This window comes from Abrus precatorius, unplaced genomic scaffold, assembly GCF_003935025.1.
Source record: "Abrus precatorius isolate BTA unplaced genomic scaffold, Abrus_2018 Scaffold3, whole genome shotgun sequence".
Taxonomy (NCBI): Eukaryota; Viridiplantae; Streptophyta; class Magnoliopsida; order Fabales; family Fabaceae; genus Abrus; species Abrus precatorius.
The window spans coordinates 11,620,632-11,636,369 of record NW_020874373.1 but is presented as its reverse complement, the minus strand read 5'-3'; the positions used below and the strand labels follow the sequence as shown (position 1 = coordinate 11,636,369).

The 15,738-nt window shown below is 25.9% G+C and overlaps 1 protein-coding gene across 1 annotated transcript; it reads left to right on the top strand.

The window, feature by feature from the left end:
• The first annotated feature begins 1,236 nt into the window (after positions 1-1,236).
• On the top strand, positions 1,237-10,492 carry LOC113861440 (protein STRICTOSIDINE SYNTHASE-LIKE 2-like). The gene is given in 4 exon segments (XM_027494249.1): positions 1,237-1,330; positions 1,333-1,510; positions 8,645-8,917; positions 9,659-10,492. Coding segments are annotated over 4 exon segments (1,131 nt in total). The 3' UTR covers positions 10,245-10,492.
• The last annotated feature ends 5,246 nt before the right edge of the window (positions 10,493-15,738 follow it).

The window sequence follows — 15,738 nt, the reverse complement described above, 5'->3', positions numbered from 1 at the left end:
CAATTTCAAGATTTGAGGTTTTCTGAAGCAGATCAAGACGCTAGCCCAGATACACAAGTTGCGTCCTTTCTAAAATAAAAGCATACATAAAATAATATATTTACTGTTAATTTAAATTTAATTTTTTATATAATTAGTTTTAAATAAAAATTAATATATGTTTTTCATTTTATATGACTCACTTATAATTTAAAACTTGTCAATTTCTTGGTTATCCAGTAAAATCCACAAAAAGGTGACCCAGTGCACCTATCGTGACTCATCAGATAAGAAGTTGAGATATTTTTGGATTTAGATTAGGAGTTTGGAAGGAGAGAAAATGAAAAAATTTAAAGAAAAAATAAATTAAATTTTAGATATTTAATATTAAAAAAAAAAGACGATGAGAAGTTTAATTATATAAATAATATTATTATATTTTATATTTTATATTTATATAAAAAATAAATATTTTTTTTAAAAAAAATTAATATTTTTATTTTTTATAAATTTTAAAAAAATTTCCTTTCTAATATTAAAAAAAATTAAAATTGTAATTATGAAAAAATACAAGAAAGTAAAAAAAAAATTTCATATTAAAAGAACTAAAAAAACTAGCATTAGAAAAGCTCACAAAATTTAGAAAAAAATTTAAATTTTTCTTTTCTTAATTAACTCTCAAATAATTGTATAGTGGAATAGTATAGTATCAGTATGGTAATAGTACAGTGTAATATCGTAATTGTATATTTGTATAGAAGATATTTTAAAAATTCTTTTATAAATTTTCAAGAATATATTTTTATTAACATAAATTGAAATACTATGATAATTAAATAGAAAAAAAAATTATGATAATTATAATTAAATTTTATATTATTTTTAAAACTATATTTTTATGATTATGATTTAAATAATTAAACTTTTTTACTTACAATGTTCATGATTATACACGTACCCATCCCATCTGTTGCTTTCCGCATTAATGAAGGAAAATTGCATTATTTAGGCTCAAAATGTTTTCCTTTAATATGTAAAATCAGCTTCTGAAAATGATGTTAACAAAAACATTTATTGATTATCCAATCCACTTAATAAAATAATGTGGTCAATTTTTTTTTCATCGGAGTTAACGTTTCTTTGTGTATATATATACATGAAATTCTCAAACATACCTTATTAGCTGGTATTAGCATCATTGGCTGAAAATAAACCTAACACGTGGGCTATTCAGAAATCCTCCAGGCTCAATCAAGGATGAGGCGGCAACAACGCTTCACGGCAGCCATCGCCACCGCGATTGTTGCTACAGCTTGGATAGCATATAACTGCAGTGTTGGGCCATGGAGGACGAGGTTAGGAAAGGTTGGAAGTGCGAGATTGTTCCGATTGATGGCGCCGTTGGAGCAGAGAGTTTTGCGTTTGATCCTAACGGCAAAGGGCCTTACACAGGCGTATCTGACGGTCGAATTATCAAATGGAACGACACTCTGAATCATTGGCACAACTTTTCCGTTACTTCTTCGGATAGGTGCGTTTCTTTTTTCTCCTCTCTCTCGCAGCTCTGCATGTGTATACACATACCTTGTATGAATGTAAAATGTACATAACCGAGCCTTAGACAAACTTTTTCATTTTTTCACTAAATCAAACAGCTCCTACCCACAGAATTATGTTGTATTTGAATTAGTTTACTTTGGAGTTCAAAAGTTTCTGTTCATCATTTTGATGGGGCAGACTGGAGAAAAATATTGTCATAATTAAGTATTTTAGGGATACATTAATTAAAAAAATGTTTTTGCTGAAGTAAACTTTTTAGATTGATTTTGAGTAGTTAAATATAATAATATTTTATTGAGATCTATATTTTTAATCAAAATTTTAATATTTGAAATAATTTAAAATTTATTTTAAGTACTGATGATAATTTTTTAAAAATAAGGCCAAAATACAGATCATTATATTTTTGCCATCAAATTTTCACATTAAATGATGTTGATGCTTAAATTTTTATTTAAAATTTGAAACACATATTTAATAAAAGTTATTTATTATTGAAAAGAACATTTGTGTGTTATTATCTAAATAAAGAATTGATGGCAAGAATATAAGGAATTTTATTTTGAAGTTTCTTAAAATAAAATAAAATAAACATACTAGTTAATCAAATGATTGTTTTTTTTTTTTCATTTTTTATATTTTATGAATTTTATTTTATAATTATTTTATAAAATTAATAAGTATTTTTCTAACAATAATTTTTTATAAAATTTAAAATACTAATATTTTAAATTTTGTACAAAATTTTAAACATAAATAAAAAGGGAAGGATATTAGTTAGTTAAACTTGTATTAATTTGCCCCTTGTTTTTCGGCCAACTTATTCTTCGGCACAAACTTTAGAATCAATTTACTACACTAGGGAGTAGATAATTTTCATTTTCAAATTTAATTCATGAATTTTCGTAAGTTAATGTTTATTGACCATAAAATGTATTTGGGATAATTGTTAGATTAATAAAAAAAAATATTTAAATAAAAATATTGACTATGATATATATAAAAAATTATTTAATTTTTATTTTCAATTAATTAAAATTTTAATAAATAATATTAGTTTAACTCTTAATCTATCTACCTTTACTATACTTATTAGTACTTTTCTTTAATAAAAAAAATTAAGAATTGATTTAAGTGATACAGACGCTTCATTCTTCTTCTGTTAAATTTTGTGTATAAATTTCACCCAAAAAAAATATTAAAAAAATTTGTGTATAAAAAATAAATTTCACTGAAAAAAGCTAATTCTGTAAAAATATTTTTAATTCAAATATAAATTATTTTTTTAAAATAAAAAAACCTTTAACAAATATAATTACTGGTAACATATTTTCATACAAACTACCTTGCGTATAATAATTTTATGGCTTAAATGTGTTTTTAATTATTACATTTTAATAGATTTTTGGTTTTGTTCTTTCAAATAATTTTTTAATTAATTCTATATTATTATTATTATTAGTCTCTCTTATTAATATAATTTAACTAAAAATTAGCATTCAATAACTTTTTAGTCGACCAAATCAATAACAAAAACTATAAACAAAAAATTATAAAAATGTAAAAACGAAACAAAAAATGTTGAAAAAAATAAAATAAAAAAAGTCATTAAAAAATAAGCATAAGAACATATCTAAGGCTAATTGTACATAATTGCACTGCTAGCTTGCTATGATATATAAATTGTAAAAAATGCTAAAACACAGTAGAATTTTGGACGAATAACTGACAGCCCGCAGAATCGTCCATTTACAGGTGATCCCTTCCTGTTCCCCTCTTTGTTTGCTTCTAAATGTGATATCTGTGTTCTGAGTGCAACTTTTGATTTTTCCTTTTTAATAGTGAGAACTAATTTAGCAATGGTGTGAAGTTGTTGGGTAATTTACCTGGTCTGTGGCGTCATGGCAAGGGAGAATGTGAGAAATAAATTTAAAGATAATTAAAAAAAACTATCTTAATTTAAAAAATTAAAAAAATATGAGACAAAATCAGGTAGCGGAGAGAGGTCACAGCCGCTGAAAATGAAGATACAGTAACCAATGCAACTGCCAACTCTGAAACGGTGTCAGCCTCTTGATTTTCAGCAGTCGTTTCACTTAGCGTTTCTCTCGGGAGTGCTAACAATTTAGAGTTATTCTTTGGATCGAGTCGAACGATTTTAGATCTAATTAAACCACAAAAAGCTTAAACAGTTTCGGATGTAATTAAATCACAAAAAGCTAAAATTCACCTCTATATTGTTAGTGTTGTAACGGTTCACTTAATGGTCAGATTGAACAGATTTCATATTAAGCGAATTTTGAATTAAGTCAGTCTGACAAGCAGTTAGGCCAAAATGATTTATTTATCAAAAATCTTGCAAATACTCCACTCAAAACACATTCAAATTTACACATACCTCACCTAAAAAATCTAACATCAAATCACGACAAAAAAAAAAGAGTTACCTTTAGTACAATTTTTCAAAAGTGCGATCTCACAACCTCTTTTTGAATAATCCATTAACACATTGATAATTTTTCTAGAGTTCTAATCCACCGGTAACGATGCACAAAGATCACTAAGTGCTTCACTGTTAACCCCTCTTTCCTCAATAACAATGAACAAAGATCACTAAGTAATTCACTGTTAACTCCTTTTTCCTCAATTTCACGCTGGAAGGATCCGACGACGGCCCTATTATTCTTCTCCCACTTACTAAGGAAACAACGCTAAGGTTACACTATATAAAAACAACAAAAGTCACTAAAGGAAACATATGAATCCTACCGTCCAACAACATCTATTCATGTATATCCATGTCTTTATCTTTCCATTCTTCTTCTTCACTTTTTCTTCCTTTTGAATATCATTTCAAATATAGAAGAAGAGTTTGAACCTTTTAGCCTCATCCACTAAATACACTGTCATTTTTTATGCGTTACTAAGGTTATATTATTTTTAATATTAATTTAATAAGTAGTCAGGTTAGTTCAGATTTCAATTTTTTTATCCGAATATGACAGTTTTTAACCATATAAGTTTATTTTTATTAATCCGAATTTCTTCTAAATAAGTCAATCGATCCTATTCATGTTTTGAACATTCGGCTAACCCAATTTTGAATGAACTTAGCATTTTTGGATAGTCTTAACTAACATAATGCTGCTACTAGTAGTAGTACTTCATTGATATTGTTAGTGTTTTAAGAAAAATAATTAAAAAAATAGTATAAGTTAAGAAATTAAAGTTAAAATATAAAAATATATTTATTATTATTATTATTATATTATAATATTATTTTATTATCTCTAAATATCCTAATTAATATTTTTATAATTCATTTTTTTGTTAATTTTGATTTTTAAAATTAAATTTGAATTTAAATATTTAAAAGTTACATTTTTATTGAAAGATAATTCTTTTATTATTATTAGTTGTTTAAATTTAATCTTAATTTATATTAATATTTTTTAAAGAATATATATTAAAAGAATGATAAATTTGCTAATTATATTGTTAAATATATTTTTAAATTTTAAATGTACTAATCAGTGCTTAAATTAAAAATGGTTAACATTTGACTTGAAAAACGAAGAGCAGAGTAAGCAGTGAGTAAATTTTAAAAAAATTTCAATTGGTAGATTAAAATCAAAATTAAGAACTAATTATACTGAACACAATGATTTCTTTTCTTTTGGTCATAAATGATTTGTCAGTTCATATTTTTTTTGTTGATTACTATTCATTTTAGGCCGAGGAAGCTAAGCATTTCCATGTTCAGTTGGGCATTTTTTAAAACCTACCACGGTTTGGTTTTCTCACCAAAAAGCTAATGTTGAGTTTAGTTTAGATTTTTCAATACTAAAATGACGAAAACCTTCATCTTTTAACATGTCTTAAAAGTGAGCTTAAAAGAATAAATTTTATTTTAAAAAAAAGTAACATAACATTTAAAGAATATATATATATATATATATATATATATATATAACTATCTTCTTATACATTTTATGAGTCTCATGTTTACAATTCATTTTATTTATTTGAAAGTTAAAAAAATTATTAAATGTATTCTATCTCTGTATATTAAATTTGAGTATTTATTCTTAAATGAAAATATTTAAAATGAAATTTTGTTTAGGCGTTATTTTCTTTTTCTTATCATACTGATTTCTCTTATATTAAACGTATGATTTTGTTTTAATTTTTTATTTAAAAAAAATTATTTCTTAAACTTATTCTTAATTAATATGATAAAATATTTTATTACTAGTTGTTATTCAAGTGATCTGAGTAAACTCAAGTAGGTAAATTGAGTATAACTTTTTTTGAAATTTTATAATCTAAATTCTTTTTTTACAATATTTAAGAACTTAGATATGAGAGTCTATTAATGTATAAGAACAAAATATTAATAAAATAAATTTGTAATAAAGTCAAAGAGATAGGAAAAAAATATTATAAACTTGATTTATACTAATTCGGTTACTTCTTAACTTACGTCCAATTTTCTCAAATAACTCTTTTGAGAGTTTCACTATTTCGTTTATTTTTACAATTGATCTTTGCAATACATTTTTTTTAAATGTTAGAGAATGTTATATATATAGAACAATTTGTATGAACTTTTAGAGATTAATCCAAAAGGATACATCTATACAAAAGACACCTCTTTGCATATTTTGGTCTTAGTAATCGATTACATAAACTTATAATTGATTACATAGTTTAAAATTTTAAAAATTAGCAATAATCACTTCCTGACAGTCAATTACATCAATATGTAATAAATTAAACTTATGAGATTTTGAACTTTGAGTATAAGAACACCATAGTAATCAATTATTGTATATGTAAATCCATTACAATAAACTTAGAATTTGAAAGATTGCAATTTTACTACTACTTTTTTTAAATAGTTTTAAAACATCATTTAAGCTTTCTTTTTAAATCAAAATTATCTTAAAACTTACTAAAGAGTAAAACTTGATTAATTTAGAGATGGTCAAATAAATCAATGTATCTTAAAATTTTTGCATCAAAATCTACAATATATATATATATATATATATATATATATATATATATATATATATATTCACATTCTTCCCCCTTTTGATGATAACAACCATCTTGGACGAGGAGCAACAATTGAAATAATATACAATAAGCGGTGTTCACTCTTCTTACTGTATGTATGCATGATTTTTTATACCCTTTAATCATTGAATTATATATATCTCTCCCCTTTTGGCATTATCAAAACGGGAACCAATTGGCAAATAGCAAACAACCATAAAATATAATCTAAACAAAGAATAAAATAGTAAATGTAAGAGTCATAAGTCAACGAGTTGAGCCAAATACAAAGGAAAAAGTGAGAACTAAAATCTAAACAAAGGATCATAACAAAGATGAAACAAAATAAGGTGCATCATCATCTGGAAGGCCAAGATGATGACAAATAGAGCCCACATTTCCTTCAAGGCGAGTCATGTGAGAACCTAGCAAGTTGAACACTTCGCACGTAATTATGAAGGAAGCGTAACTCAGATAGAAGCTCAGTCATCGGGGAGGAGTTTGCAGCCAAATTACAAGGAGGAGATCGAGTGCATTTTTCGTGATCCTCATTTTGAATGATCTTCTTGCGAACCTATTCACCGAGATGGGTCTTTTGATATCCAAATGAAGAAATTGCACTAGAACCAATTTCACTGGAACGCTAAACCAAGATAGACGGCTCGTTGGATAAAGGAACATCAAAGTATTCCATGAACATGGTAATCAGGTGAACATAAGAGAGTGGTGCATTGGCCTTGAGGGCTTTTTGCATTCAGTATCGCACCAAATGAGCCTAAATAATTTGGTGTCCAATTAAGAATGCCCACATTGGAATAATGTCTTCCTCGATTGGTTATGCAAGATTTGTAAGTCAAGGATGCAGAATGAGAGATAATGTAATGCATGACACGACATTCAAATTTAAGTGATCTAACAAGTCAGTATCTAGACAAACTAGCCCCATCTATACTAATCATTTTACTGCATCAAAGTTAGAGTAATTTAGTTTCCAGTCATCAACAATGCGACCTTCAAATTGTTCACCATCAGAACTCAAATTGGTAAGATTAAAAAACAGTTCTTGATCAATGACTATGGGGACTTTCTTAACTTCATAGTAAATAGCCCTTCCCTAATTTCTAAATTACAATAAAATAACCTAACTAAATATGGAAAGTGGCATTTTTGGAGAGTCATGAATGACAACAAATTTTGATTTTTGAAGACTTGGATAGCAATCAAAATTTTCATATTCAAAGAAGCCTTCGTCTAGATACTTAGGGTCTATGATATCCCTAGATTGAAAGGAGTCAAAATACCTCTCTTGTTAAGCCACATAGAAGAATAATTCTAAAATTTTGAAGAGGAAAAAAAGGGGTTTATATCTTCAGCTTCTCCAGGCCCATTTTGTAGAGGGGATGAAAGGAAGAACGATTTAGGAGTGGTTTGAGTGAATTTGGTGAAGAAATGAAGGAGAAATCAAAGAGATAAGTTTAGAGTGAGAGAGAGTTGTGAGGAGGAGAGAGAGAGAGAGGGGTTTTGGTTTTGGTAGTCCTATTAATAGATTTTTGTAAACCAAATTTTTTAAATGATCCATGTGAATGTGTGTAATTTTGCTATGTCATAACTATGAATCGTTTTCCTTGCTTATGAGATATTGTACATTATTTGAGGGAATATTTTCTAGATTTATCATGTACATATTATTTATTCTATGTCCTATGAATTTTACTTGTCTATCCCTTTCATTTTCAATAAAGCAGTAAAGTGAATTAAATAATACTCAATATCCCTTATCACATAGTTGACTAACACTTAATAAATTATGTTTAAGATCATCAACCAGTAAAATATTTTTCATTAAAATAATTATTTATCAGTTAATTACATGCATGGATGATTTGCAAGTTATGATATTGCAAACATTAACAAATCAATGGAATATAATTTTTATTAAAAAAATACATGATAATTATAATATTTATTTAATGTATATATTGGAAAGACATTAGTTACAATTTGATTTCTCGATGAAGTTGATAAGGGAAGGGTGTGTTGGCAGAGATGATGAATGCGGAGGAGCATACTCTGAGCATCCCAAGAAAGAGCATATCTGTGGGCGTCCACTGGGTTTGTGTTTCAGCATGTCATCAGGTGACCTTTACATTGCTGATGCTTACAAGGGCATACTTGTTGTTGGTCCCAATGGTGGCACTCCTAAAACACTCATCTCTCACGTACATGCCCAACCCTTGGCCTTCACTAACAGTTTGGACATTGATCAAAGAAATGGAGCACTCTACTTCACCACCAGCAGTTCTAAATATCAAAGGAGGTAAATTACTGTCATCACATATTCTCAACCTATAATACTCACCTCTTACCACCCTACCCTATATTTTATTTATAATGTCTTATTTCCCTTCATATAGCTACATAATTAACAGATTGGCGGATTAACAACTTTTATTTATAATTATGAGAAGTGTTAGGAACATTTTTTATTTATTAATTAAAATTGATTAAAAATTTAAAAAATATCAGTAAGAATAATTAATTTAGTAATTAAATTTATATATTTTTATGATTTTTAATTAATTTTAACTAATGATAAAGAATATGTTAAAAAGATTTTTTTTCTTTTATCATTAGTCATCGCACACGACATAAGCTAATTAAGCATTTGTTTAACACTTCAGATTAATTCTTCTTGTTAGGACACATATTTTAATATAAAATTTGTTATTAAAATTAAGTATAACATACATCTTATTTATATTTAATAATTAAAATTATTTTAATTTTTCTCAATTTTAAATTCGGAAAGTTCAATCAACTTTCTTTTGCTTTCTTCTTTTTACTAACTTTTTCCACTTTTAAATTATTAAAGGGGATGAAAATCCAAGACTTCGTGATCTTTACTTTTATCATTAAAAAATGGGACTAAAAGCAACATATGCCTCTATCTTTATCTTTTTCTTGTGGTCTTACGCTTGCATGAACATTAGGATGGATGCAATCATATTTTCCCTTTAAGAATTGATAATAATATTTGTCAAATCATTGCAAAACACAGGAACTACATCTCTCTGATCCTAAGCAGAGATACAACAGGGAAGCTAATAAAATATGAACCCAAAAGCGAACAAGTTAGTGTTCTTCTAAGCAATCTCTCATTTGCAAATGGAGTTGCACTGAGCAAAGATGGTGACTATATTCTAATAGTAGAGACCGCAAACTGCAGAGTGCTAAGGTATTGGCTAGAAACACCAAAAGCTGGAACCTTAGAAGTCTTTGCCGATCTACCAGGTTTCCCAGACAACATAAAACGAAGTCCAAGAGGGGGATTTTGGGTCGGAATTTATTCAAGAAGAGAGAAACTTATCCAATGGATTTTATCATATCCTTGGATTGGAAAAACTTTGCTTAAGCTTCCTCTGGACATCACAAAAGCTTATTCATATTTGGCTAAGCTTAAAGGGAGAAGAGGACTGGCAATTAGGTTAAGTGAGCAAGGGGATGTTTTGGAAATTATGGAAGACAAGAATGGAAAAAGGGGGAGGTCTATTAGTGAAGTTGAGGAAAAAGATGGGGTATTATGGGTGGGATCCATAGATGCACCTTTTGCTGCTAAGTATAATATTCTTGTTGCAAAAGGATAAAGCAAAGAGATTTAAGATATTTTTTCAGTGATTCTCACTTTGTTGTTTACTCTATTCAATAGTAAAAGGGATATGGGCTTTGGCTGGCCTGTATATTTGTGTAATAAAAGCTATTCTTGCATCATGTTGTAAAAGTGAAGTGAACATGTAGTGAAGTTTTGAAGAATTCTCTCGACACTAGCAAAATCAGTGACCTCAACTCTCAAGTCAACACTGAAAAAAAAAAATCTTTAAAAGACAAGACATCGTGTGGCAATTTAGAGCATATTTGAATTTATATTATATTTTATTTTTAAAAATAGAAAACTATTTTAAAAAATGAAATCAATAAGAGTTGAGAAGTGATTAATTTATGTTAGTATAAAAAACTTTTTTTCGTAGATATTTTATCAAGATATTTATTATTGAAATTTTTTTATTATGTTGTTTAAGTGAATTTTTTGTATTTGAAATTACATACTTTTTCAAGACAGGTTTAGAGTTGGAATAATACTTAAGATTTAGAGTCATTTAATGGACAAATTAAAGAAAACAATGACTATAGAAATGTAGAAGAGAATCCAAGAGAAGATTGAGTTTGTATTAAATAATTTGAAAGTAAAAATACAAATAATGTGAACTTTAATCACAGTTAGGTTAGAATTACATGTATTTGATGTTTCTTGTGATGCTATTGAAAGTGATCATGATGATCTTGGAGTGATATTTGCTAACAAGTATATGATGGATTATGTTTGTAAGTGCTGTTTAACGAATCTATGTTTTAGTGTTCTTTTTTTCTGTATTTTTTTAATATTTCCTTCTATCTCTCTTTTTCTCTTTTTAACACTCCTAAAATCATTTTTCTCTATACCTCATAAAGTTTTTTTTCCAAAAAATCCTTTAAACTAAAAACTAAAGTTATATTTATAGATTACAAGGATAACAAAATAATTGTAAAACAGAGAAAAACTATTGCTATGATCTAACGTCGTGTTGTCATGTTATGTATTTATTAGTCTATGTTATGGAAAATAATGACAGGAAATAACTGTCAAGGAGCTACTTCTAGAAAAAATTATTTATTTTATCATTCGTTGGTCTTCATCATTTGTTTCTATTTAAAATGTTTCAAGACTAAGGTGTCTAGTAACCAATGCTTGATCATTTCGATAATCAGAAATTGTCAAATCATTTTTATATTTTGTCAAATTAATAAAATTTAAATTCTAATCAAATCATTGATCTTAAACTAAAGTGTGAAGTGACTAAAATGTGAAGTGATCAACACTTTATTATTTTTGTTCAATGTTCTCACTAATATTCAAGTTGAATTATTAATCTCTGTTTAAGGTTCTAAGTAATTAACATTTATTTATTTTGATAGCTGAACTATCATCTTAACTAATATTTTAGCTAAATTTTAACGTAAGTGAATATATATGTTAATTATTTAATATTATATATATATATATAGGTAAATTATACAGTGTTTTAGAAAATAAAAAAGTATTCTATGATTCTGTATAAGTGGAATAATCATAATTGTTAATTTTAGTGATAGAGTTAGTAGTGTATTTAAAAATATGTAAATATTTTTTAATATTTTAATATAATTTAAAAAGAGTATTTAATACTCTCTCAAGTTTAAAAGTACTGTAATAAATAATATATATATTTTGACTTGATATAAGTTTCTGAAATATAAAAAAGTAAGAATAGTGGTTAAAGTTTTATAATGAATTGTCAAAACATAAAAGTATAGAGTGAAAATATTTCTTGGTTTCTAACGTTAAAGCAAATCACCAAAATTTTATGACGTCTTGGGCGGAAGGTTTGTCTATCTAATAAGTGTTTGCAGTATTTATTAGAGTTTTGTTAATTGAACAATTGCTGCAGGCTTGTGTCAGTTTTTTTATATGAAGAATAATTAACTTAAAAAATATTTTCTTTATAATAAATTAACACAAATACCCGTTAAATATAATGTTTAATATAATCGTAAACATTGAAAAAAAAAATCCAAGAATAATTTTAGTAAAAAAAATTATAAACAATGAATGCATGACTAAGCAAGCCAATATGAACAGCCATGCATTTTTAAAAGGGTTATAAATAACCCAAAAAATCCATCCGTAAAGGGTAATAATAAGCTTGGGTTAGTGCTTTCCTAATCATATATATTTTCATGATCACTAGCTAATCTAATTATGAACACTTGACTACTTAAGAGATTTCCCTTCTTTATTTTCCTTTTTTTATCTTTTCATCCTTCTTTTACTTTATCTCTATTATTTCTTAGTAACTCAGTGCAACAACTTTTATTTGCCTGAATAATTAGAGGTCGATATAATCTTAATAATTATTACATAATTTTTGTGAGACAAAGAGTTTATATTTTATGATATATTTGAGATCAGAAATAATTAGAAAGATTTTAAAGTTAGAAATGTGAATATTTTATAAGTTGTAAAGTTAACGTTTTAGATAGGATAAACATTTGGAACTTTTCATTTTAGAAAAAATATAATGCTTTAATTGCTAAGTTTTTAAGTGAAAGAGAATTTAAAAGTAATTTAATTAAGTTAATTTAGTTCATGAAAACTTAAAAAACAACATAAGAATTTGAAAGTTTGAAGAAGAGGAAATTCGATAAAAGAATTTTATTGTATCAATTGTAAAAATAAAGGGACTTAATATCAATTATGAAATCATTAAAGTTCATTTTAGGAATTTAAACGCAATATATATATATAGTGGTAAATGCTCAAGTATACATCAACAATACAACACTACGTTGAAGTAAAATTTTACATGAATTTAATCTTTTTAAAATGAGAGATGCATTTTACATGAAAGGATACAAAGACAATAAATTCAAGAAAATGAACTTTAATGTTTTGATAATTTATAATGCACAAGCATATTGTAATAATTTAACTATTGATTTTTAATTAACGTTATAATTTTAATAACTAATTTACATTCAGGAAATTGGTTAACTGAAACCGTCCATATAATTTTCATAATCATAAAAGATTAAGTACAAAATTCCAGTATAAGAAAATAAACTATCAACCTTTTCCGTGTGAAAAAAACTAAAAATAGAGAAAACCAATTTATTTAATAAACTTATAATTAGTAATTATAGGAATAAAAAAATAAGTGATCAAATAAATCAAACTCAACTTGTAAATTAAAATTATTTTTTAAATTTCATTTTACTTTTATAAAATTTGAAGAATATAAATTATTTTTAACTTAATAAAAACCTCTTATAAAAATTTATCTAAAATCTTATGCAGATATAATTCTTAATAGCAAATGAAAATAAAACTAAGGTAGAAAAAGAAAAATCCACGAATTCCGACAGGAAAAAGCCTTTTCGACAAATAATTTGTGGTGAAAAACATAAGAGCGTGGAGATTTATGAAGGAAAATAAGACAAACGAGATTTAGATTTTCTAATTTGAAAATCAATTTTCAATCTTTACAGAAAACTTCAACAGTGTTGCCTTAATGGGATATGGCAATTTTTGTCATCCGCCATGCAATGGCCCATAGTTAACTGGTTTCTGATGCACCTTCTATGCAACACTGTTACAGCAGTTCTTCTTTTTATTTTCGACTTTTAAATTTAAAAATAAAAATAAAAAATTTAAAAATAGCTTATTTGAGTATTAACAAATTTATTAGTATCAAAATAGTGGCTAGAAGTAGGGACTGTTTATATATTGATTAGAATGGATTATGATAAACGTGAAAATTATCATAGCCACATAATGTACATTGATATCTCTACCTGCAAAATTGCGTAGGTTTATTATAAATTAAGAATCGGTTATGTTAAACGTCACACCAAAGCACGTAGACGTTTCACCACTCATGTTTGGTCTCAAAGTCAATGACTAATTCGAGCCACGCAAATACTTTAGATTTTAGGACAAAATTGGAACACAAAAAATGTGAATTATTTAAAGAAAAAGAAAAGTCAAATAAAATATTAAATCTTCCTAATAAATGAATGATAATTAGTAAATGTATAGACATAAATCAAAAGAGATAGTGCATTCAAAATCATATATATATATATATATATATATATATATATATAATATTAAATAAAATAGAAACTGATTTTGAAATATGAAAAAAGAAAAAAGTTATTCTTTCTCTGAAAATAAAATGTGTTATTGTTTAAGAAAAATATAATGAAAATTAAATTATCTTAAATAAGTATTAACTAACGAGATTTGAGCCCAAATGAATTGGTTAGTGGCACGTAAGAATGTGACGAGTAGAAAGTAGTGGTTACATGATTGAATCCGGGTTACATCAATCTCTCGGTTGTTTACAATATGTACCATGAATTGATCCTGTCGTGGATAATTTGCCTTTGATGTGCCCAAAGAAGCAAATTAGTGAATGTCTGAGTAAATTAGCGTGAACTCTACTTAATTGCAAAATAATCTATAAATTAAGCATTTTTTTTTTCCTTTCTGGATATCCTCACACCTTTGAGTCTGAGGCTGATATTTTTGAGCTCAAACTTTTATCTTCTCCCAATTCTTTGATGGTTTGTAAACACTTATTTAATTCTATTTAAATTCGTGGGACTCAAAACTAAGTTTTGTTCGAATAAAAAATATTATGAGACGTCTTTAAATTTTCCTTTTTTTTTAATAAGTTTTTATGCACAATAAAAAAGTTAAACAAACTAAAATTGAAATATATAACATTCTGCTTAATTAAATTAAGTCTATACATGTGAAATATCGTAGTCTCTCTTATCCCTAATAATATTTGTATTAAGAAATAAAATTAAAAGTGTGTTTATGATAAATTTTTGAATATATTAATAAATTTAAAAATAATTTAGAATTTAATTTTAGATCCTTTTAACAAGTTCTTTATAATATATTTTGAATACAATCAATTAATTAATCGCGTAAACAGAAGACAAAAGTAAAAATAGGAAAAGAAGAACAGCAAGGAATGATAAAAGCAACAATAGATTAAAGAAACATAATATGTGAAAGCAATGAAAGATTAAAAGAAACAATTAAATTGAAATTACATTGCAATTAAAAACTTAAAATTTTTAACAATAAAAGAGTACCTTTAATCTCTATTTTTAGTCTTAAGTGCCGATGCCAAAGTGAAAAGGTCATAACCCTTGTACTACGATTTTAAATCATATTTATAAACAAAATATAACATAACTGTTAAAATAAAAACGTTCTTTATAACATAATAGCTTAAAATATTTTTTTGTAACTGTTATCATATATCATTTATTATAATTAAACGATTACTTGTAATTGTTCCTAATGCATTGACATTTTGACACAAATTTTTTATTTTTTATAAAATTTTTGTACGAAATATTCTTCATTTAAATATAATTTAATCCAATTTTGATAAAATAGTTTTTATCAATTCTTATCAAAGTTAACGATGATATAATAATTTTTGAAAATACTTCAAAATATTATTTTTTGACTAAAAAATCATA